Source organism: Muscardinus avellanarius, assembly GCF_963383645.1.
Source record: "Muscardinus avellanarius genome assembly, chromosome: 15".
Lineage (NCBI taxonomy): Eukaryota > Metazoa > Chordata > Mammalia > Rodentia > Gliridae > Muscardinus > Muscardinus avellanarius.
This window is the reverse complement of record NC_137801.1, coordinates 89,643,593-89,664,770: the sequence shown is the minus strand read 5'-3', so window position 1 is coordinate 89,664,770 and position 21,178 is coordinate 89,643,593. Positions and strand designations below refer to the sequence as shown.

General features: G+C 55.7%; 1 protein-coding gene across 1 annotated transcript; it reads right to left on the bottom strand.

The window, feature by feature from the left end:
• Positions 1-680: 680 nt before the first annotated feature.
• UNC50 (unc-50 inner nuclear membrane RNA binding protein) lies at positions 681-21,176 on the bottom strand (the record flags this gene model as incomplete). Its single annotated transcript, XM_080711460.1, has 8 exons — positions 21,098-21,176; positions 20,640-20,923; positions 18,760-18,880; positions 16,530-16,669; positions 16,352-16,453; positions 13,580-13,712; positions 1,116-1,173; positions 681-854 (listed from the first exon to the last, which is right to left on the bottom strand). Exons 2-8 carry the CDS (start codon positions 20,917-20,919, stop codon positions 681-683), a joined length of 1,008 nt encoding a protein of 335 aa, XP_080567586.1. The 5' UTR covers positions 20,920-20,923; positions 21,098-21,176.
• Between the last annotated feature and the right edge of the window lie 2 nt (positions 21,177-21,178).

Below are 21,178 nucleotides of genomic sequence, written 5' to 3'. Positions count from 1 at the left end.
ACAGGAGGATCGTGGTTTGCAGCCAGCCTCAGCTACTTAGTGAGGCCCTCTGCAACTCAGACCCTGTTCCAAAATAAGGAGTGAAAAATAGGGCTGGGGATGTATCTCGGAGGTAGAATGCCCCTGGGTTCCACCCCCAGACCTGAAAAAAAAAGGCCATCGTGGAGGTACATGCCTGTAATCCCAGTAATTGGAGTGCTGACATAGGAGAGTCACAGCTTCAAGGACATTCTCAGCAACCTAGCAAGACCCTGGTTCATCAAAAGGGCTGTGTGTGCGCGCGTGTGCGTGTGCGTGTGTGTGTGTGTGTGTGTGTGTGTGTGCGCGTGTGTAGGTCGGAGGTTAGACTGCAAAGCGAAAGTCCATCTGGTTGAGATTCTTTACTTGCCATTTCCTGCTTCAGGTTCTTTAGCCCCGTGCTCATCAGCAAATTTCACTCAGAAAGAGGGGAAATAACTTTTTGTCATGGATCTCGGCAGCAGAGGGCGAGAGTCCGCCGCGTGCTCAGGAGGCGCCTTGGGGCCTCAGGGCCGCCAGGGACTTCAGGAAGAGGCCGGGCCCTGAGGGTGCAGGGGGCTTCCTGAGAGCCTCGCTCACCCCGGTGGCTCGAGTCATTCGGGGACTCTGCGGACCCCCCGGACCTCTTCCCTGGGCCTGCACGGAGCCCTTGGTCCACCCTCTCAGCGCCCAGCCGGCGCCCACCCCGGCCGCCGCCGCCGGATGGTCTGCACTCTGCGGCCAGCCTGCCACCCCTGCTTCTCTGTTCTGCGCTGCTGCAGGCGCTTATGGACCTCGGAGTTAGCTGCTCCCCTCCCACCGGCCTTCGTTAGACAACCATGCCTAACCATGCGTCCCTGAAGGGCAGCAGGAGGGCAAAGGTCAGACAGCCACATGCTTTTACTCAGTAAGCGGGGAATTGTCCCGTCCTGGCACTGATTTTAGCCCTGAGCAAAGGAGAGTGTGCGCTGGGGTGTGACGTGTGCTTCAGATAAACGCCTCAGACTCGGCAATGTCGGCCTGTCCTGGACACCTAGTGGCCAGGGATAAGCTGCTATAAAGTAAATAAAATGAAATAAAAATGTCCAGTTCTGCAGTCGGTGGCACCAGGTACAGACCATCTCCACGGCTGCGGGGAGTTCCGTTAGCCGCGCTGTGTTGGAGACCACGTGAGCACTGTAGACGCCAGGACGGAAGGTCCGTGACGGAGCCAAGCGCAGTCGTGTGAACACGGCCTGACGCAGAGGCCCAGCGTGGCGCCGAGGAGAGCTGAGGACCAGCTTCCAGGACGCTCAGATCCAAGCGTTCTCAGTCTCTGCTGGTCCTGTGTGTTCTTAGCAGGCATTGTATGTATGTGGTCAAAAAACTGGTTGAAAAGCTTCAGAAAAAGTTAATGCACATGGATTATTTATTTAGCATGTAGGCTAACATGTATGTGTATATTCCAACATTAGAGATGTCTTTGAAAAAAAGTACCATATAGCTTTTTTTTTTCTTTGTGGTACTAAGGATCGGACCCAGGAGCATTCTACCTCAGAACTGCAGCCACAGCCCTCGTTTTTTTTAAAGTAAGTTGGAAGGGCCTCACTACGTTGCCGAGGCTGGCTGTGAACCAGCGATCCTCCTGCCTCAGCCTCCCAAGTACCGGGATTCCAAGTGTGCATCACCACGCCTGGCTACAGCTTTTCACATCGATGGCTACATTAGTAAAGACTTTGGCGTGGGCACTTTTAAAGCCACCAGCAAAGTTATAAAGGCTTCTTTTAGATCTTTTATAATAATGGAAAACAAAGGTGTCTACCAACAATGCTGTCCCTCCAGGGAGTTTGGTTTCGAGGAAGCAGCGTGTTTGAGGTTGTTCTAGCGCGTAGCGGTGTGCATTGGACTTGAGAATGCCCCCACCATGGCTTAGTATAATATCTTCCTCTCAGTGTAGGTAGGACTGTATGATCCACCATTATGTAATGCTAATTAACAAAAGGGAGATTATCTGGGGCGACTAAACCCATCCCCTGAACACTTTGGAAGTAGTTGTTTCCTGGCCGGGCGCAGTGATGCAAGCCTGCAATCCCAGTACTTGGGAGGCTGAGACAGGAGGATCACAGGTGCGTGGCCAGCCTCAGCCACTTATTGAGGCCCTGTTTCAAAACAAAAACAAGTAAAATAGGGCTGGGGGTGTAGCTCAGAGGTAGAATGCTCCTGGGGTCAAGTTCCAGTACCAATAAATAAATAATTTTTCTAGGGCTGGTAGCAGAAGTCAGACTCAGGGCGTCTTTGCTGGCTGCGTGGAGGGCTGCCGGGCGAGGGGAGACCGGCCTTCGGGAGCGGGAGGCTTGGTCTCCCAGCCGAGGCGAGGGGAGCCGCGGCCTGGCAGCCACAGGAGCTGAGTTCAGCCCTGTGCTCATCTAGGGCTTGGCCATGGTTTTGCCTTCAGACAAAAGCCCAGCCTGGCCAGCGCTCGAGCTGGCTGAGACCCTCGCCAGAGAACTCTGTCCAGCCTGCTTGGCGCCACTCTCACAACTGTGAGTTGGCGACTGGTACGCAGCAGTAAGGAAAGGTGTGTAAGAGGTGAAGAGGTCTTCACACTTGGCTCCAGTGCATGAAAAAAAAAATCTTAGCAGATCATGTTCCCGGCCTCAGCTAGTGTGTTTTCTGCCAGATAAAAAGTTGCAGATCTTGGTGGTGTTTTGCAAAGGGCTGCTGGAATGGCGTGCAGAGACATGAGCTTTTTTTTCTAGATGAGAATGAGATATTTATGCTGCTTTTTGATGAGACTGCTTCAGTTCAGACACTCTTGAGAGAAAAGAATGACTTCTGCCTTTAGGTATTAGGTCGTTTACTCTGTATGAGAGACTCGATTCTTTTTTAAATTAAACTTAGTTTATCTTTATTATCTAGCACAGATCAAACCCTATTTGTGCTAAACAAATTTTGTACTGTGAGAATGTTTTCCAAGGTACCTCTCTGCTTCCACGCCATTAGCTGCTAACGAGGCTCACCTGTGCTTGGGTTAGCCCGCTAACTCTGTGCTCAGTTTCACTGTTATCATCCCCGGGACGTAAGAGAGAGAAGGGAAATTAGAGGCTGCACTCTCAAAAGCTCACGTCTGTGGCACGACATCTTTGTCTCTTAAGGGAACTTCTCAAATCCCTTCATAGAAAAGGAAACTTTCCCCAGCTATGTAGCAATATTTATAGCGTGTAAAATTTAGTTTGATCGTTGGGAAATTTTAAATTATAGCTCTTAACAGATATATGCTAAACTAGAATGCTGTTATTTCTTTAGTGCATGGGAGCATACAGTGCTTAAAAAATGCTAAAAGAATACTACAACAGTATTTTTTTAAAAAGCAACCAAACTGAGGATTTTGTTTTCCCTGTTAGCCCCACTTCATTAGTTATACACATCTTCTTCTTACCAGAAAAAACACTCCCTCCTCCAGCCCGGGCACTAATTAGACCATTGTCAAAGGACAGAGAGGAAAAGTTGGCGTTCCCCGCCGCGCCCGAGGAGAGGGTCAGGGGAGCGCGCAGGAGTGGTGCCCCCATTGCTGGCGCCGCAGTGACCGTAAGGACAGTGCTGCCAACACCCTGCTCGGCCTGGGCGAGGGCCCCGGGACCGTCCCCGGCCTCGGGAGGCCCTTTGCTCTCCCTGGCTCCTGGTCCTTCCCTTGCGTTCGTAATCAGCAAACTGTCCTGGAGTCAGAAGTGTGCGCTGAGCGTGACTAGCATTCCTTCATTTGTTCGAAATGACCAGTGTCCACTTAGCTTTGGTGAATACAGCTCTCTGGAGACGCTCTGAGTCTCAGCGATGGCTGAGACTGACAGTGCTGTAAAGGTGCGCTGCCAGCAGGCCTGATGCTTAGCGATCTAAAGTCCGCTAAGCCTGATGGCTGTTTCCTGATGGCATGGAAAATGTGAGTGTCTCGTTTACACCCCTGTTTGGAAAGGCTGCTTTGCATGTGGGGGTGTTTCTGGAAGCGGCCCTGGTGGATTTCTTTGCCAGGTTGTACTAGACTTTCTTCCTGAATGTGCTGCTTTCCTTCGAGATGCCCTCCTGCGCTGAACGGCTGCTAGCTGCAGTGGCACCTTAGGTGCCCGTTGGATTCTCAAAGGAAGAGTATTTCCAAGTTTGCTGCTGTCACTGAAAACCCGACACCGGCCGTCGACTGTGCCTTCCACCTCTCCCTGTGCCACAGATGTCCATGTGCATTTGAAATAAAGACGTTTACGAAGCCATGTGAACTCAAGAGCCCTTTGAATAAAAGTAGATGAAACCTAACGAGTGGCTTTTCAATTGTTTCGCACTGATACACTTAGTGCACTTTTTTGTTGTTGTTGTACTTGGGGTGAACCCAGCATCTTTCTACCTCCAGGCTATACTCCTAGATCTATTTTATACTTTATTTGGAAACAGGGTCTATGTTGCTGAGAGCCTAAGTAGCCAAGGCTGGCTAAGAACCTGTGCAATCCTCCTGTCTCAGCCTCCCAAGCACTGGGATTACAAGCGTGTGCCACCACGCCTGGCTCCATCCCAAGCCCTATTTGTTTTTATTTTTTTATTTTATTTTTTTTATTGGTGCATTGTAATCATACATCACACTGGAATACAAGACTTGAGAGGATATACAAGCACACATCATCCAATTAGCCCTCCTCCAGCCCCCGTCCCATTCCCTCCCCCTCCCTCCATCCCATGGTGATTTACTTTGATACATTTGTTTATGTACCTCCTGTATTTTTTTTTGTTTTTTTTTTGTTTTTTTTTTTTTTTTGCGGGTCTGGGGATGGAACCCAGGGACATTTGACCTCCGAGCTACACCCCCTGCCCTATTTTTTATTCTTTATTTTGAAACCGGGTCTCACTGAGTTGCAGAGGCCTCACTAAGTAGCTGAGGCTGTCCGCGAACCACGATCCTCCAGTCTCAGCCTCCCAAATGCTGGGATTACAAGCGTGCGCCACCACGTCCGGCACCTCCTGTGTTTTAAAGAGGCTCCATCCTCCCCTATTCCATACCCTCTGATTGGTCACATTAGTTGCTTCACTATAGGGCCCTTTCTATAGCTCAACCTCTTCCTATTGCCCCTTTCCTCCTAGTTATTGCTGATTAAGAGAAGCGTCTGATTTATATTTTCTGCGATAGTTCTCTGTGCATGCTGCGTTGCAAGTACCGATCCCACTCTTGACGGCCCCAGTAGTGGCCTGGCTACTCAGTGGACTGATCCAGACCTCGCTGGCTCAAGCAGCGGCCTTGCCTCATGGGAGGCCCCGGTTCTGGTCTCGCTGGCCCCTACAACGGCCTAACCCCTCAGCTGGCTTCAATCCCGGCCTTGGAGGCCGCAGGAGTGGCCTTGCCTCACGGCAGGCTCCGATGCTGGCCGTTGGCCCCTGCACCGGCCTAACCCCTTGGCAGGATACCAATCCCAGCCTCGGAGGCCCCAGCACTGGCCTAGCCTCACGGCAGGCTCCAATGCCGGCCTCGTTGGCCCCAGCACCGGCCTAACCCCTCGGAAGGTTCGGCTTCCGGCCTAGGAGGCCCCAGCACTGGCCATGCCTCACGGCAGGCTCCGATGCCGGCCTCGCTGGCCCCAGCACCGGCCTAACCCTTCGTCAGGCTTTTATCCTGGCTTCGGAGGCCCCAATACCGGCCTTGCCTCATGGCAGGCTCCGATGCCGGCCTCGCTGGCCCTGGCACCGGCCTAACCCCTCGGCAGGCTCTTATCCTGGCCTCGGAAGCCCCAGTAACGGCCTTGCCTCACGGCAGGCTCCGATGCCGGCCTCAGAGGCCTCAGCACCGGCTTTGCCTCACGGCAGGCTCCGGTGCCAGCCTCGCTGGCCCCAGCACCGGCCTAACCCCTCGGCAGGCTCCGATCCTGGCCTCGGAGGCCCCAGCACCGGCCATGCCTCACAGCAGGCTCCGATGCCAGCCTCGCTGGCCCCAGCACTAGCCTAACCCCTCGGCAGGCTCTTATCCTGGCCTCGGAGGCCCCAGTACCGGCCTTGCCTCACGGCAGGCTCCGATGCCGGCCTTGGAGGCCTCAGCACCGGCCTTGCCTCATGGCAGGCTCTGATGCCGGCCTCGGAGGCCTCAGCACCGGCCTTGACTCACGGCAGGCTCCGATGCCGGCCTCACTGGCCCCAGCACCGGCCTAACCCCTTGGCAGGCTCTTATCCTGGCCTCGGAGGCCCCAGTACCGGCCTTGCCTCAAGGCAGGCTCCAATCCCGTCCTCGGAGGCCTCAGCACCGGCCTTGCCTCACGGCAGGCTCCGGTGCTGGCCTCGCTGGCCCCAGCACCAGCCTAACCCCTCGGCAGGCTTCGATCCTGGCCTCGGAGGCCCCAGCACCGGCCATGCCTCACAGCAGGCTCCGATGCCAGCCTCGCTGGCCCCAGCACTGGACTAACCCCTCGGCAGGCTCTAGTCCCGGCCACAGAGGCCTCAGTAGTGGCCTTGCCTCACAGCAAGCTCCGATGTCGGCCACTGGCCCTGGCGCCTGCCTAACAACTCAGCAGGTTCCGATCCCTGTCTCTGTGGTTATTATTTCAAAGGTTCCAGGTGTAATGTATCAGATGTCTGCCGCCCCTGAGTACTGGCCACTGCCATTGCCACTGCCTCCACCATTTCAAATCCTTCCCAAGCTCTTTTTCCACTCTGAATGTTGTCCAGTGTTCCTAAGAATGCGTGATGGTAGCATTCGACATTTGGTGTAATTTCTCCAAAAAGTTAAGGTTGGTAGGATCCGGTTTCTGCTTCTCCTGAATACAAGTCTCCACCACCATCGCGGAGACCTCTTTCAACACTGCCTTTCTCCTTGGTCTCCGCTAAACTCTCTCCTTACAGGTGATGTCCGAGATTCTTAATATAGAGAAATAGCAGTCCTCTTTCACGGGGAATTTTTCCATAAGTTCCAGTGCATTTAGATAAGTTTTGTCTGCATCTCCAGTGTCCTGGCATCCATAATGGCTTTCTTAACTCCTCTCCGATATTTTTATTTTTCTTTTTCTGTTCCTTTTTTTCTTTTTTTAATAAGAGAAGACAGTGTATGTGGTTTGAGGAGGTAGTGGGATCAGGCACTCACTCAGTAGCACTATAACCCGGTCGGTTTCCCCATGGGTCCAGAGTGCTCCGCACTACTCCGCCTGGGGCCCAGGGTCCTGCGACCCAGCCCCGGCTGGTGTGCTCCGGGCGACCCCTGCCTGGAATCCAGGGTACTGAGCCCGGTTTCTCCAGGGGTCTGGCGTGTTACGCGCAGTTCGGCATGGGGCCCAGAGACCCATGACCCGGGCCCCGGCTGGCGTGCCCCACCTGACCCCCGCCCGGGTCCCAGGGTACTGGGCCCGGTTTCTCCAGGGATCTGGCATGCTACACGTGTTCCGGCCCGGGGCCCAGAGTCCCGCGACCCGGGCCCCACCCGGCGTGCCCCGCGCAACCCCTGCCTGGAACCCAGCAGCTTACTGGGCCCGGTTTCTCCAGGGGTCTACCTCCTGCTTTTTAAAGAGGCTTCATCCTCCCCTATTCCATACCCTCTGATTGGTCACCTTAATTGCTTCACTATAGGGCCCTTTCTATAGTTCGACCACTTCCTGTTGCCCCTTTCCTTCTAGTTATTGCTGATTAGGGGAAGCATCTGGTTTTAATTTTCTGTGATATTTCTTTGTGCATGCCGCGTTGCAAATACCGATCCCACTCTTGACGGCCCCAGTTGTGGCCTGGCTACCCGGTGGACTGATCAGACCTCGCTGGCTCAAGCAGCAGCCTTGCCTCATGGGAGGCCCCGGTTCTGGCCTCGCTGGCCCCGACACTGGCCTAACCCCTCAGCTGGCTCCAATCCCGGCCTCAGAGGCCTCAGCACCAGCCTTCCTCACGGCAGGCTCCAATGTTAGCCGATGGCCCCGGCATTGGCCTAACCCCTCAGCAGGCTCTAATCCAGGCCTCGGAGGCCTCAATAGAGGCCTTGCCTCACGGAAGGCTCCGATGCCAGCCAGTGGCCCTGGCACCAGCCTAACCTCTCAGCAGGCTCTGATCCTGGCCTCGGAGGCCCCAGCACCGGCCTTGCCTCACGGCAGGCTCTGATCCCGGCCTCGCTGGCCCCAGCACCGGTCTAACCCCTCAGCAGGCTTGGATCCCGGCCTCAGAGGCCTCAACAGCGGCCTTGCCTCACGGAAGGCTCCCATGCCGGCCAGTGGCCCTGGCACCAGCCAAACCCCTCAGCAGGCTCTGATCCCGGCCTCGGAGGCCCCAGCACCGGCCTTGCCTTGCGGCAGGCTCTGATCCCGGCCTCGCTGGCCCCAGCACCGGCCTAACCCCTCGGCAGGCTCCGATCCCAGCCTCGGAGGCCTCAATAACGGCCTTGCCTCACGGAAGACTCCGATCCCGGCCTCGCTGGCCCCAGCACCGGCCTTACCTCACGGCAGGCTCCGATCCCGGCCTCGCTGGCCCCAGCACCGGCCTAACCCCTTGGCAGGCTCCGATCCCAGCCTCAGAGGCCTCAATAGCGGCCTTGCCTCACAGAAGGCTCCGATGCCGGCCAGTGGCCCCGGCACCGGCCTAACCCCTCAGCAGACTCTGATCCCGGCCTTGGAGGCCCCGGCACCAGCCTTGCCTCGTGGCAGGCTCTGATCCCAGCCTTGCTGGCCCCATCACTGGCCTAACCCGTCGGCAGGCTCCGATCCCAGCCTCAGAGGCCTCAATAGCGGCCTTGCCTCATGGAAGGCTCCGATGCCGGCCAGTGGCCCCGGCACCGGCCGAACCCCTCGGCAGGCTCCGATCCCAGCCTCGGAGGCCCAGCACCGGCCTAACCCCTCGGCAGGCTCTGATCCCGGCCTCGGAGGCCCCAGCACCAGCCTTGCCTCACGGCAGGCTCTGATCCCAGCCTTGCTGGCCCCATCACCGGCCTAACCCGTCGGCAGGCTCCGATCCCAGCCTCAGAGGCCTCAATAGCGGCCTTGCCTCATGGAAGGCTCCGATCCCGGCCAGTGGCCCCGGCACCGGCCGAACCCCTCGGCAGGCTCCGATCCCAGCCTCGGAGGCCCAGCACCGGCCTAACCCTTCGGCAGGCTCTGATCCCGGCCTCGGAGGCCTCAATAGCGGCCTTGCCTCACGGAAGGCTCCGATGCCGGCCAGTGGCCCTGGCACCAGCCAAACCCCTCAGCAGGCTCTGATCCTGGCCTCGGAGGCCCCAGCACCGGCCTTGCCTTGCGGCAGGCTCTGATCCCGGCCTCGCTGGCCCCAGCACCGGCCTAACCCCTCGGCAGGCTCCGATCCCAGCCTTGGAGGCCTCAATAACAGCCTTGCCTCACGGAAGACTCCGATCCCGGCCTCGCTGGCCCCAGCACCGGCCTTACCTCACGGCAGGCTCCGATCCCGGCCTCGCTGGCCCCAGCACCGGCCGAACCCCTCGGCAGGCTCCGATCCCAGCCTCGGAGGCCCAGCACCGGCCTAACCCTTCGGCAGGCTCTGATCCCGGCCTCGGAGGCCTCAATAGCGGCCTTGCCTCACGGAAGGCTCCGATGCCGGCCAGTGGCCCTGGCACCAGCCAAACCCCTCAGCAGGCTCTGATCCCGGCCTCGGAGGCCCCAGCACCAGCCTTGCCTTGTGGCAGGCTCTGATCCCGGCCTCGCTGGCCCCAGCACCGGCCTAACCCCTTGGCAGGCTCCGATCCCAGCCTCGGAGGCCTCAATAACAGCCTTGCCTCACGGAAGACTCCGATCCCGGCCTCGCTGGCCCCAGCACCGGCCTTACCCCTTGGCAGGCTCCGATCCCAGCCTCAGAGGCCTCAATAGCGGCCTTGCCTCACAGAAGGCTCCGATGCCGGCCAGTGGCCCCGGCACCGGCCTAACCCCTCAGCAGACTCTGATCCCGGCCTTGGAGGCCCCGGCACCAGCCTTGCCTCGTGGCAGGCTCTGATCCCAGCCTTGCTGGCCCCATCACTGGCCTAACCCGTCGGCAGGCTCCGATCCCAGCCTCAGAGGCTTCAATAGCGGCCTTGCCTCATGGAAGGCTCCGATGCCGGCCAGTGGCCCCGGCACCGGCTGAACCCCTCGGCAGGCTCCGATCCCAGCCTCGGAGGCCCAGCACCAGCCTAACCCTTCGGCAGGCTCTGATCCCGGCCTCGGAGGCCTCAATAGCGGCCTTGCCTCACGGCAGGCTCTGATCCCAGCTTTGCTGTGTCTGTCGCCAGCCTCAACCCTTGGCAGGCTCTAATCCGAGCACCCTTTTCGCCCAACTATTTGTTCCACGTTCTTGAGGGTGCATGGTGGTGGTAGCATTCTGCCTCTGGGGTCATTACTTCAAAGGTTCCAGGTGTAATGCATCAGATCTCTGCCTCCTCTGAGTACTGGCCACTGCCTCCACCATTTCAAATCTTTCCCAAGCTCTTTTTCCGCTCTGAATGTTGTCCAGTCTTCCTAAGCATGCACGACGGTAGCATTCAACCTTTGGTGTAATTTCTCCAAAAAAAATAAAATAAAATAAATAAGGTTGGTAGGCTCCAGTTTCTGCTTCTCCTGACTACAAGTCTCCACCGCCAACGCGGAGACCGCTTTCAGTACTGCCTTTCTCCTTTTCTCCTTAGTCTCTGCTAAAGTCTCTCTCCTTACAGGTGATGTCCAAGATTCTTAACAATGTAGAGAAGAAACAGTCCTCCTTAGCAGGGAATTTTTCCAATATTTCCAGTTTATTTGGATAAGTTTTGTCTGCATCTCCAGTATCCTGGCATCTGCCACCTCCTTGACCCCTCTCCGATATTTTCCTTTTTTCTTTTTCTTTTCCTTTTTTACAGGGTCCTTCCAGGTGGAAAGGGGGTCACCTAGGGGTGCCCCGCCAGCGCCTGCCCACCTGCCTGGGGTCGGGGCCAGGGGGCCCGGACCACGGGGTCCTTCCGGGTGGAGAGGGGGGTCGACTAGGGGCGCCCCCCCCAGTGCCTGCCCTCCCGCCCAGGGTCGGGGCCAGGGGGCCCGGGCCATGGGGTCCTTCCGGGTGGGGAGGGGGATCACCTAGGGGCGCCCCCGCCAGCACTGCCCTCCCGCCCAGGGTCGGGGCCAGGGGGCCCGGGCCACGGTGTCCTTCCGGGTGGAGAGGGGGGTTGCCTAGGGGCGCCCCGCCAGTGCCTGCCCACCCACCCAGGGTCGGGAGGTGATTATCTTTGATACATTTGTTTACATACCTCCTGAGTTTTAAAGAGGTTCCATCCTCCCCCATCCCATACCCTCTGATTAGTCACCTTAATTGCTTCTCAGTAGGGCCCTTTCTACAACTCGACCTCCTCCTGTTACCCCTTTCCTCCTAGTTTTTGCTAATTAGGGGAAGCATCTGTTTTTTTATTTTCTGTGATATTTCTCTGTGCATGCCACATTGCAAGTTCCGATCCCACTCTTGATGGCCCCAGTAGTGGCCTGGCCACCTGGAGGACTCTGATCCCGACTTCGCTGGCTCCAGCACCGGCCTTGCCTCATGGGAGGCCCCAATTCTGGCCTCACTGGCACCCCCACCGGCCTAATCCCTCAGCTAGCTCTGATCCCGGCCTCGGAGGCCCCAGCACTGGCATTGCCTCAAGGCAGGCTCCGATCCCGGCCTCGCTGGCCCCGGCACCGGCCTTACCCCTCCGCAGGATCCAATCCAGGCCTCGGAGGCCCCAGCACCGGCCCTGCCTCACAGCAGGCTCCAATCCTGGCCTCAGAGGCCCCAGCACCGGCCTTGCCTCATGGTAGGCTCCGATCCTGGCTTGGCTGGCCCCGGCACCGGCCTTGCCTCACGGCAGGCTCTGTTCCCGGCCTTCCTGACCCCGGCACCAGCCAACCCCTAAGCAGGCTCTGAACCCAGCCTCGGAGGCCACAGCACCGGCCTTTCCTCATGGCAGGCTCCGATCCCGGCCTTGTTGGCCCCGGCACTGGCCTAACCCCTTGGCAGGCTCCGATATCGGCCTCGGAGGCCTCAGTAGCAGCCCTGCCTCATGGCAGGCTCTGATCCCGGCCTCGCTGGCCCTGACCCTGGCCTTACCCCTCGGCAGGCTCCAATCCAGGCCTTGGAGGCCCCGGCACCGGTCTTGCCTCATGGCAGGCTCCGATCCCAGCCTTGCCCCAGCCCTATTTTATTACTTGGAAACAGGCCCTCACTAAGTAGCTGAGGCTGGCTAAAAACCTGTACAATTCTCCTGTCTCAGCTCCCAAGCACTGGAATTACAAGCGTGTGCCACCACACCTGGCTCCACCCCCAGCCCTATTTTATTTGGAAACAGGCCCTAAGTAGCCGAGGCTGTTGCTAAGAACCCGTGCGATTCTCCTGTCTCAGCTCCAAGCACTGGGATTACAAATTGTGTGCCACCATGCCCTGCTAGTGCATTTTATTTTATTTTATTGAGCAACAGGAATGAAGCCTTTGTTTGGGCTTTGGAGTCTCTAAAGTGAAGTCCGTGGTGTTGACAGTGAGGTTGCCACATATACAGGGTTTGGTTTATTTTTCTGTGCTACTGGGGATTGGACCCAGGGGTTATTCTACCTCAAAATCACACCCCCAGCCCATCTCATCTTGAAAGAGGTCCCGCTCAGTTGTTGAGGTTGGCTTCTAGCCTGCAATACCCCGCCTCAGCTTCCCCAAGTACTGGGGTTGAGGTGTGCCACCACGCCCAGCTGGTTTATTACACACACAATACAGTTCTCAAGGAAGCGTAGCCCCTTGGGGCTCTTCAGTCTGACATATTTTGGGGTTGTGTTTTCTCCATAGAAGATTCTGGTAATGATCACAGGGCCCTAGGACCGGGTTCCTGTGAGCTGCGCTGCAGGCCAGAAGCTTCTGGAGGTGAGACTGGTCGTGCGGCCCACACCAGTGTCAGAACAGGGCTCGTGGGTGGCTCGTGAACCCTGTGCTGAACAGGAGCAGGTGTGTGAGATCATACCACAGTACTCAAAAATGCTTAATTCACATGAAAATAAGTTTTTTTTTTGCAGTACTGGGGGATGAAACCCAGGGGCATTCTACCTTTGAGCTACACCCCCAGCTTTATTTTTATTCTTTTTTTGTGATACTGGGGTTCCTGGAAACCCTTCTACTGATGGGCTTCACTCCCAGACCTATTTTATACTGTTTTTTTAATTTGGAAACAGGGTCTCTTAAGCCAGTGTGGCTGGCTTCGAACCTGCGCGATCCTCCTTTCTCTGCCTCCCAAGCGCGGGGATTACAAGCGTGCACCACCACACCCAGCGTTTTATTCTTTATTTTGAAATAGGGTCTCACTGAGTTGCAAAGAGCCTAAGTAGCTGAGGCTGTCTTTGAACCATGATCCTCCCATCTCAGCCTCCCGAATGCTGGGATTACAAGTGTACGCCACCACGCCTGGCTCAAAGAATAGTGTTTCCGGTCTACTTGCCCCACGCCCTTAGTACTTACATATATCCTTTGTATGCCAACACCACAAGTAACAGGCATGTCTGAGTTAGGAACATTTATTACAGAAATGTACATTTAGTCTGTCTCCAGGAATGTGCCTGCCAGCAGTGTTGAGACCTAGCTCCTCAGCTCCATAAACATACATCTTCCAGTATCCACACGGAGGCTTGGTTACAAGTCGCAGCGGCAGCGCCCTCACCTCACCCGGTACTTGTAGAAGGAGCACAGGGCGTGCGTGAAGTTCCAGCCCAGCGCCAGCGACAGCCCGTACAGCAGTGTCAGCGGCGCGAAGGGATACAGAAGGACGACGGTGTTCCTCAGGAATGGCAACGCTGGAAAAGACGTGCCACGCTGCATTGGGGCGGCTGCCCTGTGGGCCGCCTCGCACTGCAGGCCCAGTGGAGCCCGCTCGGGCCCCCACCCTGGAGCAGGGTCCTGGGGGCCCAGCCTCGGCCTCAGAGACCCACTCCTGCTGTGTCAGTGTGGGGGGCACGCTGCCTACACACTCCCCGGGAGCTCCTGACGGGCGGCGCTGAGCAGTGTTCAGATCCTACTCGGGGACCCAGGGCTTCCATGTGAGCTGTGCTGTAGGACACAGCTCAGCACCAGGTCACAATGCGGGGAAGTTACCTAGCAATGAAAGCAGGCCACGAAACTCCCCCGCCAAGCCCCCACAGGCCGCAGGGAGGGGCTCCGCATCCAGGCAAGTGTGGGGAGGGGCGGGACAGACTGAGGGCTAGCCAGAGGCCAAAAGGCCAAGGCAGCGTCTACCCACGGAGCTGCACCTCTGCCTTTGTATGAGGCAGGGTCTAGCTAGATGGCGCAGGCTGGCCTTGAACTTGCAATCCTCCTGCCTCAGCCTCCTGAGTGGCTGGGATTATAGGCAGGGACCTGACTAGCATGGGGACAACTTAACATGAATGAAGGATGATGTCAGCATGTCCCTCGTTTTCATAAAATGAACTGACAAGAGGACTTGAAAGTAAATCCAGTGTACCCTGCGGCCAGCAGCAGCGGGCTGACCTCACCTGTCCACAGACCACACGGCAAGGCCACGCCGCGCTGCAGAGACTTGCCCAACTGCAGCCCTGGCCCGTGGGGAGGGGGAGTCCCTAAGGGCCCTAGGAGGCAAGAGCCGACACGCTTCCTGGGATGGGGAGCCTGCGTGCACCGGCTACGCGCAGTCTAGTAAGGCGGCCGTGGCAGCTACATCGCCTCTCTGCCTTCGGCCCTCCCTACTTGAGGAACAGGAAGGTACAGACGCAAAGGCAAAGTGAGGCTCGGGAGGTGCCCGCCGGGGCGGCTGGCGGTCCTGCTGTAGGACAGGGTCGCAGCCGGGAAGAGAATTCCGCAGGGCTGGAAGACTCTGGCAAAACTGAAGCCATTATCCCTCTTGATTTTAGTTATAATAATGATAATATTAATGACATTTGAATATTGCTTTGATTGAGGACTGATGTTTTATACTAATCTGAAAATTGGTGTGAATATGATTGGAAGATGTCCTGAGATCTGTGCTGGGAACAGCACTAAGAAGAATATGACTATGAGAGAACTTTCAAAAAGCTACATAAAAAGAGCTCTCTGCTCCTCTGCTTACGACACCCGACTCATTAAGGCTTCAGTTATGAAAGGAAAAAGTTAACTTCAGGCAAATTACACCTACTGTGCAGGGCCCTCCATATGACTGCTTAGAAGTTAGGGGTCGACTGTGGTATCCCCCTCAGGGGGCTAGCACTAATCAGAATACTTTTCCACCTCCAACCATCCTCCGCTTTCCTGTAAGGAGCGATGATCATTGGAAAACACAGAGTTAATGTTACTGGAAAATGGCTTGATGTCAGGACTCTGCCGTTCCTACAGAGGGCTGGGCAGGCGGGGACCTCCTTGGTGCCTGCTCACTAAAGACAAAAGAGTTCTCTTGGTAAACAACTTAATAGTTATTATAGGAAATTAGATGTAGGCATTGCATGTTAAAGAAATTTCTAATAAGTTTAGTATAAATTTGGTGGTTGGGTCAAAATAAGTTATAGAATACCCAGTAGTCAAAAATAAGAGATAAAATTAGCAGCTAATTTTAGAAGTAAAAATAGTAGGTTTAATATTTAGTAGTTAAGGATAAGTTTAGTTAAAGTTTTTAACTTTTCTGGTGTTTTTGATCAAAGATCATAAGAATTTAAGAAAATAAATTGTATATTTAGTATTTTAAAATATAAAAGTAAAATGTTTTGTGCCCCTTAAAGGTCTTTTAAAATCTTTGTGTTCCTTTTAATGGAAAAGCCCCTTGTTTTCTGTACTTTCGGTGTAGCTTTAGGTTTGAATGTGCTTTGCAGAGCTCCATTGTTAGTTAGATTAATAATTAGAATAAAATTGATGTTTGTGGCTAGGTAACCAGAATGATTTGTATGACATTAATTTGGATAATTTTGGGTATTGGGATATGAGCTCATTGAGGCAGGTTGAATTGTTCCAAATAAAGTGCAAAATGTACCTAGATATATTAAAAACATGTACTGCTAAAAGTTGTTTGTACCCAGGTGTATTAAGGATATATTTTGTCAAAAGTTAATACCAAATATTTCCGTGTAAAAGCATACAAAAAACAAAAGACATGAAAAACAAGTGGCTTCGAGGTGTGGCTGCTACGTGGAATTCAGGTTAATGAAAAACTAAATGAAAAACAATATATGTGTAATGTGGTTTTAAAAAACTAAATGAAAAGCAAAATACATATGATGTGGCTTGCTGTCATTTGTCAGATTCATGTATAAATAAGGTATATTCTAGGGCACAGGCAGAGATGCCTTCCCCCTGCTACTAAGCACAGCGTCTCTCATTCTTCAATTTCGCCAACCCTACGCCTCCTTCAAGACCCCTGGACTGGCGGAGGCTGGACCCCGGCAGGCGGCCTCTCCGACTTCCCCTCCCCGCGGTGCTCCCAGCCAACCGAAACGCTTCTTTAGATACTTACCGCTGTACCCGAGGAAGGTTACGTAGATGTAATAGCCGACCGCAGTCAGCCACAAGGTGTTTCCAAGTAAGTAGCCAACGAACGTATCTGTTAGGATCACGTCTGTGGAGGAAACGCGCACATCAGCCTCCTGATGATGCGCACGCGGAGATGCCGCACCCTGGGAAGTGCCACTCACGGTTGATGAAGAAGAGCTGGATGAAATGCAGGATGACCAGCAGCGGGTAGAAGGCGTTGAGGTGCACGTCGAAGGCGTAGCCCCACTCCACGTCCGCGCCGCGGCTCTGCCGCTTCACCAGGTACTTGTTGGAGATGAACCTGGGGCAGAGTCGCAACCTCCTCAGAGCGTGCAAGTCACCTATCGCTACTGCTGTGGACTGACGTTACTCTAAACGCTGGAGATGCGGGCACCAAGAGAATTAAAATCCCTGCTTCCATCTAGCACAAGCCTGCAATCCCAGGATGCAGGAGGCCGGCCCAGGAAGGAGGACCACGGGCTCGAGGCCAGCATGCGCAACTCAGCAAGACCCTGTTGCAAAAAGTAAATAGATAAAAAAGAGCTGGGGCATAGCTCAGTCAGCTAAACACACACACAGACACACGCACACGCGCGCACACACGCAGGACAGATGAGTTCTGGTGTTCCACAGCACAGCAAAGACACTTTAGTTCCTAACAAGTTCTTAGAAAGAACTACAAGTTCAAAGGTTCCCAACACCAAAAAGCGACAAGTGCTTAGGAGATGGAAATGCCGACTGCCGCGACCTGGTCCTGCCCACCGTGTGCAAGGCTGGTTATCACACACAACTCCACAACATGCACAACCAAGTGAGTCTGGATAAGAAAGCATGTTCTGGGCTGGCACGCGCCCTGTCGCACTCACTCGTCGCTGCCTCAGCCCTCCCCTCCCCCTCGGTGGCGCAGACTCACCCTGGGAGAGCCCCTCCCGGCCCGGCCTCCCTGGACCCTGCGAGCCTGCAGGCCCTTCCCTCCGGACCCCCCCACCTTGCCACATCTGCTCCTCGGGAGCCTCCGTGTCGTGTCCGGCCCTGTCCCTTCTCCAACCCGTCCCCCGTAGCCCCAGAGACTTCTCCCAAAGCGTGGACGTGACAGGACGCCTGGCTTCAAAGCCTCCAGCTCTCCAGGCCCCTCGACCAGCCCACAGCCCGTCTCTGGCCGGCTCCCCCATCCTCCTCCTCCCGCCTTGGCCGTCACCAGCCCAGACCCCAGCCGCCTCACAGCTCCGCCCCGCGGTGCCTCTGGTGTGGCCTATTTCAGGTCCCCGGCACACTGAATCCTTCTCCACTAAACTCAAACCATGGCACAGACTCACACTGAAGCCAACTTGGTTTCTGTGGCTCTGGAATCACTGCATTCAGGGGGTGCCTGCTGCTGACTCCTCCTTTGAAAGCCTTACCTCTCAAGCTGGGCGCAGGGGCACCCACCTGCCATCCCAGTGCTTGGGAGGCTGAGACAGGAGGACTGCAGGTTCGAGGCCAGCCTCGGCAGCTCAGTGAGGCCCTGTTTCCAAATAAAAAGCAAAAGGAGGGCTGGGGGCGTAGCTCCACGGTGGAAGACCCCCAAGCCTGTCCCCAGTGCTCGGGACTGACAACGAGAGGCAGGCCTCATCTCCCGTCCCACACCACGTCCTTTCATGGAGAGCTGACAACGAGCACGTCGCTGACACCAGGCAGATCAACGTCAGGACACACTCTAGCGTTTCAGATGACGGTGCAAAGCGCTCACGGCTCAGCCGGTCTCGGAGCACCTCACCTGCGCGAGGTGGGAGCCGGCACGAGGCCGCCCTAACAGTGCCGCCCTCTGCGCGGTCAGACAGATGTGCCGAGCGCCCAGTAAACCCGTGTGTTTGTGTTCTACCTCAGCAGGAAGGCACCGGACTACAACAAAAGTCCCTTCTTCAAGTGCCTCCCACTGAATGTGTCCAAGACTCAGAGTAAGATCCTATAAAGAACCTCTGGACCTACGCAGATGCGGGTGCCGGGGAGCCCCACCTCTGTGAGCAGCCTCAGACGCCCGCCACGGGCTGGGGTCCCCGGAGCCCCGCAGCCCCACCGCAGCCCCACCGTCACCCAGGCCACAGCCTCGAGGCAGCGAAGGACTCAGTGAGCGCAACTGGCCGCGCGTGTGGGGCTTCTCTAGAATCAGGGATTGTGCTAACGGAATGAGCGTGAAGGCTGCTTCTGTTTACCACACTGTGATGGCACACGTCCCTCGGAGCATCTCCTGACACAGGCAGCAACACAGGAAGGCAACTTATAAAAACTTGGCAATCAAAATTATCTTTCTGGTCAATCTACCTTGGTTTCAATTCCACCAGCTCCTGTACCTCTCAAGCAAGCAAATGGATCCTCTACAGAACGTGAACCACCCAAGCGAATGGTACTCACCACATCAAAGTGGATATCAGAAGACCAACGCCCACGCAGTCGATGAACACAACCCACAGGAGAAGCTTTATCGTCTCAAAAAACCCCATGTCCAGCACAAAGCCAAATCCTACCGTGGAGACTGAAAGAGAGTCACAAGATTCATTCAGGCCCCGCGAGGTCCGAGGGGCACAAGGCACACTCCCCAGTGCTGTGGTTTGGATCTTAAATGTCCCCCGCCCAGGCGCTCAAGGCTCGGAGGCTGACCTGCAGCACTACTGAGGGAGGTGGGCCAGTGGGAGGAAGTTAGGTGGCTGACAGTGCCCTGCGCTCTGCTCACCCCCACGTGCTCCTGCCTTGGGTTCTGTCTCAACACGGACCCAAGCAACAGGCCAAGAACCAGGGACTGACCCTGCTCATACCACGGGCCAAATGAACATGTCCTCCTTGTAAGCTGTCTGCCTCAGGCATTTTGTTACAGCCAAGAAAGGTAGCACACTTGTCCGGATGCCCATAATTGAGGCGGCGGCAGACACTGAAAGCAGCTCCCCAGCGTTTGTGTGTGACCGACAGCGCGGTGCATGATAGCTTGGGGGCTGTCCAGAGAGTTCACCGGGATGGCCCCTCCTTCAGAACAGCACCAGCACGGAGAAGGCACTCACGGTGGTGCGTCCTTTAAAGGTGGAAGACACCCTACATGCTTCAGTACAGGTGACTCAGACCCTGCCTTACACCGGGGAACTTAAAAGCAGACTTTCAAGCTCACAGCGGTGCTTTTAGAACTCTGGGGATGCTTAATTGTGAGATACAATTTCCAGCCTCGATATTCCTTTTCACAGTGAGTTGGCATTTGGGTTTTGCTTCACAGTAGTTAAAAGATGTTGATTAAGCTGGGCATGGTGAGGCAGACCTATGCAGTCTCAGTACCTGGGGGCTGAGACAGGAGGAACGCTGGTTTAAGGGCAGCCTCAGCAACTTAGTGAGACCCTGTTTCAAAATAAAGGGTAAAAAAATAGGGCTGGGGGTGCAGCCTGGAGTAGAATGCCCCGGGGTCCAATCCCCACAAAAAGAAAAATATGGAGTGAATGTTATGTCCTATTTTTCAAAGTCCCAAAGCAGGACCTTAATTTGCTTTGGCATTTGATGAGAACCTGTAGAACCAGAAAAAATACAGCTGTCTTCTCTGAGAGGTTTTTGAGGCTTGACAAAAAATGGAAGAACAGCTTTAAGTACCCCCAAATTCTGGTCCAAAACATGTTAACTTAGAAAAGCCTCTAAAAGGATGCCAGGCGTGTGGTGCACGTTTGTAATCCCAGCATTCGGGAGGCTGGGACAGGAGGATGGCGGTTGGTGAGCAGCCTCAGCTACTTAGTGAGGCTCTTTGCAACTCAGTGAGACCCTGTTTCAAAATAAAGAATTAAAAATAGGGCAGGGGGTGTAGCTCTGAGGCAGACTGCCCCTGGGTTGGGTTCCATTCCTAGTACTGCAAAAAAAAAAAAAAAAAAAGTAAATAAACTTAAAAAAAGAAGAAAAGAAGTCTCTAAAAGACATGCCGGGCATGGTGGTGCATGCTTGTAATCCCCGCGCTTGGGAGGCGGAGACAGGAGGACTGCGCAGGTTTGAAGCCAACCTCGCTGGCCTGAGACCATGTTTACAAAAATAATAAAATAGCCGGGCGTGGTGGTGCACGCTTGTAGCGGAGACAGGAGGATCTCGCTGGCTTAAGAGACCCTGTTTCCAAATAAAAAGATATAAAATAGGTCTGGGAGTGTAGCCCGGAGGTGGAAGGACTTCCAGGAACCCCAGTACCACCAAAAAAATAAGTAAATGAAAGACAATCCTAATGTGAAATGCTCGATTTCGTCCTCACCTTTCCTGCAGATACACAAACTAACACTCACCACAGAGCCAGACACTCAGCAGGACCAAGAAGGCGGGGTCGTCCCGGGCCCACTGGTCCTTGGTCTGCTTCCGGTAGTGAAAGTTCCTATAAACCCTCTGCGGGGCCGTGAAGAGGTAGAGCATCTGCCAGGCGGCAAACTCGAAGTCCATCTGCCGGAATCGGAAGAGCCTCCTCAGGTACTTGTAGCGTTTCGCCCCGGCCGTGTGTCTCGCGGCGTCCCTGGAGCTCAGGGCCCCGTTCCCCTGCGCGGGCGCGCTCGCCGACGTGCTCGGCAGCATCCTCCTGGGCAGAAGGAAACAGCCCTTTCAGCCCGGGCACGGAGGGACGCCGGCGGGAGGCCCGCGGCAGCCCCGGGCGCGGCCGACAGGAACGCCTCCTCCATCCTCCGCCTCCGCGGGCGCCCTCAGCTGGCGCGGCCGGGTCCGAGGGGCCTGCGGGGCGCGGCCCGCGTCTCACCTGAGCTCCGCGAGGCCTCGGCGGGTCGCCGGGTCCGCGCTCCGCCGCCCCGCCGCCGAGCCCAGCCGCGGCCGGCGCACT